Source organism: Calidris pugnax, unplaced genomic scaffold, assembly GCF_001431845.1.
Source record: "Calidris pugnax isolate Ruff unplaced genomic scaffold, ASM143184v1 scaffold244, whole genome shotgun sequence".
NCBI lineage: Eukaryota > Metazoa > Chordata > Aves > Charadriiformes > Scolopacidae > Calidris > Calidris pugnax.
Genome location: NW_015091141.1, coordinates 2,188,611 through 2,192,283, shown reverse-complemented (window position 1 = coordinate 2,192,283; position 3,673 = coordinate 2,188,611). Strand labels below are relative to the sequence as shown.

Sequence of the window (3,673 nt, the reverse complement as noted above, 5' to 3'; positions counted from 1 at the left end):
GAGAGCCTGGCCCAGGTTGCCCCGAGAAGCTGTGGCTGCCCCATCCCTGGAGGGGTTCAAGGGCAGGTTGGAGGGGGCTTGGAGCAACCTGGTGTGGTGGGAGGTGTCCCTGACCAGAGCAGGGGGTGACACTGCATGGGCTTTGAGGTCCCTTCCAACCCAAACCATTCTTTGCTTCTATGAATCAGTAGCTTTAAGGTCTACCCATTCCAGGGCACGTTTGGCTGGTAAATTAACGCTTAAAACCAGTCATGTACGCGTCAGGACGGAGGAGTGGGAGCCATTCCCCTCCTGCCCAGGGTTTTAGCCTTCATTAAAACCCGGCCTATTTAACTCACAAGTGAACCAGCCTGGAAACTCCATGCGGCCGCTCGTGACAGCTTTAATCACACTGTTTTTCTCCTACAGCCGAGGCTGAAAGCAACCTGCGACGCAACCTTCGTGACAGAGCCCTGACCTGCGCTTTGTTAATAAACCAGCCCTCCAGAGATGGCTCATTAGGCGCAGAGATTGCTCGCTAATGAAGAGCATTAATGGCCTGGCCAAAGCAGTTATCCCGACTACTTCTTGTTATGCCTGCACCAGCTGGACACAGGCAACTGTGGCAGCGGGTATTGGTGTCATCTGGCCAACCAGTCCAGATGTTGTACTGGTTGTGACAGCTGGCTGGGAGAACACAGCGCTGCTATGGCACCAGAGCTTGGTATCAGGGCCAGTTCTTTAACATTTTAATCAATGATCTGGATGAGGGGGTGGAGCGCACCCTCGGCAAATCTGCAGGCGACGCCAGGTTGGGTGTTGATCTGAAGCCCCACCTCAAATATTGTGTTTAATTTTTGGGCCCCTCGCTCCAAAAAAAAACATTGAGGGGCTGGAACATGTCCAGAGAAGGGCAACTGAGGTGGTGAGGGCTCTGGAGGAGCAGTTGAGGGAGCTGAATGGGACAAGAGAAGGACTTCAAGTTGCACCAGGGGGGTTAGATTGGATATTGGGGAAAATTTCCTCACAGAAAGGGTTGTCAAGTGCTGGACCAGGCTGCCCAGGGCAGGGTGGAGTCACCATACCTGGAGAGATTTGAAAGACTTGTAAACGTGGTGCTGAGGGACACGGGTTAGTGTAATTGGCAGCATTAAGGGTTGGACTCAGTCTTAAGGGTCTTTTGCAACCCCAACGATGCTGTGAAAGAGCAGCAGCTGTGTGGAGGGAGAGGGAATGAGCAGCAAAGCCTTTGCCCCGCCTCTGGAGCAGGGATTGAGACCAGTGCCATCTCTGTTGGCAAAGGCTTGCCCCAGGGGTCTCTCTCCCCCTGCCTTACCTTGGAAGCCAAGCTCCTCCCAGTGCGCCCCGTAGCGTGGGCAGCCCAGCTTGGAGCAGGTCAGTTTCTTGTAAATGGTCTGCAGGATTCTCATGTGCACCCTCTCGTTATCATCCAAACCACCTGCCAGAGAGAAAACACCCCTCAGCATCCCTGCCCTGCTGGCCTCAAGTGCCAGCACAGACACATGGTGGGGAGAGAAACCACCACCCGCTGCAGGGTGAAGCCTGAGTCCACCTGGAATTGGAATCCCGCAGCTGGGAATGGCTTATGGCCACAAGGAAAATGTCCTGGCTGTGTTTATCTGGCTGGAGGGGAGAAGGGAAGGAGAAAAATGTCTTTGAGGCGCAGAAACACAAATAATATGACTGTACTGCATGAGTGTGGGGGTAATGAATATTTCTGGTATCATGTGAAGTTTTGCTGGCCAAAGGAGCGCTGGAGAGGGAACCACCACCAACCCCAGGTGAGGAGTTTCCATGTGTTCAGCGTGTGCAACCCACCAGGCAACAACCAGACAGGACACACACTGCACTGAGGCATCAGAAAGACTCATGTCGTGTTTGTTTTGGTGATGAAACGAGGAGTGGGAAGGGCTGCAGAGCCATCAAGCACCCACCCGGTGCCATGTCAAGGTGTGCACGTGGAACAGCTACTGTGGCACCGCAGGGAGGGATCACGAAATCCACGGCTCCCCCCCAAAAAGCGAGCACGTCCGCAGCAAAGGAGAGGGAGATGTGCCCTCTGAGACAAGTGGACAGAGACCCCCCCAGAGCCCTGGCCCCTCCAGAGTGGCTTTCCAGGAAGCTGTGATGATAAAGGTGATGCTGGTGGCTCACACAGGGATGCAGAGGGACACTCACACTGCGCCATGGCCAGAGCCAGCTCCCGCTCTCCCTGCAGCTGCGGCTGGAGCCGGGGAGGGCCAAAGAGGAAATGAACCAGAGCAGCCAGGCCTTGCCTGCGCACCGTCACCTGGACCTTCTTCTGTGAAGGAGAAAACACACGAAGACACAATGAGGGGCAGTCCCTCGGGGAATTGGGCAGGAGGAAAACCCACAGGTGAGCCAGGAGGGACAGGATGATGCGAAGAGCCAAGCTGAGGGAAGGCAGAGGGGAGAGAGGGGAGCACTGCTTCTCCTGCCTCACCTACTTACTAAAACTACCCCCCCGAGAGAGGGCCAGAGCGCAGGGCCCTGCCCGTACCCTGCACTCGGAGAGGTCGGCTGTCTGGAAGTACTGCAGCGCTTCGTTGAAGGAGATCGGGGGCGAGGCGCTGGCCGATGCTCCCCCCAGCCCTGCAGGGAGGCAGAGAACAGCGTCAGCATCCCTCAGCACCAGCCCTGCCCCTCTGCTGTGGCTTCCCAGAGCAGGAACAAGCTCACCCCTCAGGCCAGAGCAGCCATTCTAGAGCGGGGAGCTCACCCCCAGCTTCCAGCAGGGCAGGAGAATGAAGACTTGGGGAGCTGGGGGAAGGCAGAGGGTCTTCCTTCCCCTCCCTCCAGACATTCAGCACTTTCCCCAGCTCTCCCTCCCCAAAAAGAAACACCCCCAGCTGCACAGCGCCCCACTCCTGCCCTCTGGGACCCAGGTCCCTTCCTTTGCCCAGACCTTTTCTGTCCAACTCCGTAATGCTCCCCGTTATCCCCAGCACTGCAGGCCTCGGCTGTACCTGACTGGATCTCTTCCACAGCCTCCCATTCCTCCTGGGCTCGCCGCAGCTCCTCACTGATCTCTGCCAACAGAAAGGCTGGAGGTTAGGGTTTGCTGGGAGACCCTGGGGGCTGTTTGCTCCCTCCTCCCCCCCAGCACATCTCGGGGCAGGATTTGCCCTTCTCGGCTTCTTCTTTGGCAAGTCTGGGGCAAAGCGAGGGGAAGGCTTTGCCGATCTGGAGCCTGGCAGGTTTGCCTGGGAGCCCAGCGCTGGATCCCCCGGGCTCCCGTTGAACTCCCCAGGTGTCTCCCCTGCCAGGAAACATTGGGATCAACACGAGGGAAGCAAAGAAAAGCTCACCAGCACCCGCAGGCTGCCCCGCTCCCTGCACAAAACCCTGCAGGAGGCCGTTCTGCCTCAGAGCCGAGATCTAAGTGGGGACAGAGAGAAACAGAACCATCACCCACCCCCACAGACCCCAAAACCCCAAGCTCTTTCCTCAGGGAGCCACCCCCCCTTTCACCCAGGGACCAGGCTCAGACGGGTGTGAGAGGGGCTCAGCCCCCTTTGGGCACGCTTTATCCCCTCAGCCAACAGAAAGGTCCCTTTTGGTGCCCCGAGAGACCATTTTATGGGGGCGTTAAGGAAGAAATAAAGCCATAATGTGGCCAGGCACTCGGGGGGGGTGCCCAGGGGCCGGGGGG

The 3,673-nt window shown here is 57.6% G+C and overlaps 1 protein-coding gene across 1 annotated transcript in view; it reads right to left on the bottom strand.

The window, feature by feature from the left end:
- The window catches only part of ELMOD3 (ELMO/CED-12 domain containing 3), an 8,004-nt gene that overhangs the window by 3,378 nt on the left and 953 nt on the right, over positions 1–3,673 (bottom strand). Inside the window, exons 2-6 of the mRNA XM_014958692.1 lie at positions 3,330–3,399; positions 2,988–3,050; positions 2,522–2,613; positions 2,179–2,302; positions 1,316–1,438 (exon numbers count right to left, since the gene is read on the bottom strand). Coding sequence (XP_014814178.1) covers positions 1,316–1,438; positions 2,179–2,302; positions 2,522–2,613; positions 2,988–3,050; positions 3,330–3,399 — 472 coding nt within the window. The remainder of the gene's footprint in view (positions 1–1,315; positions 1,439–2,178; positions 2,303–2,521; positions 2,614–2,987; positions 3,051–3,329; positions 3,400–3,673) is intronic.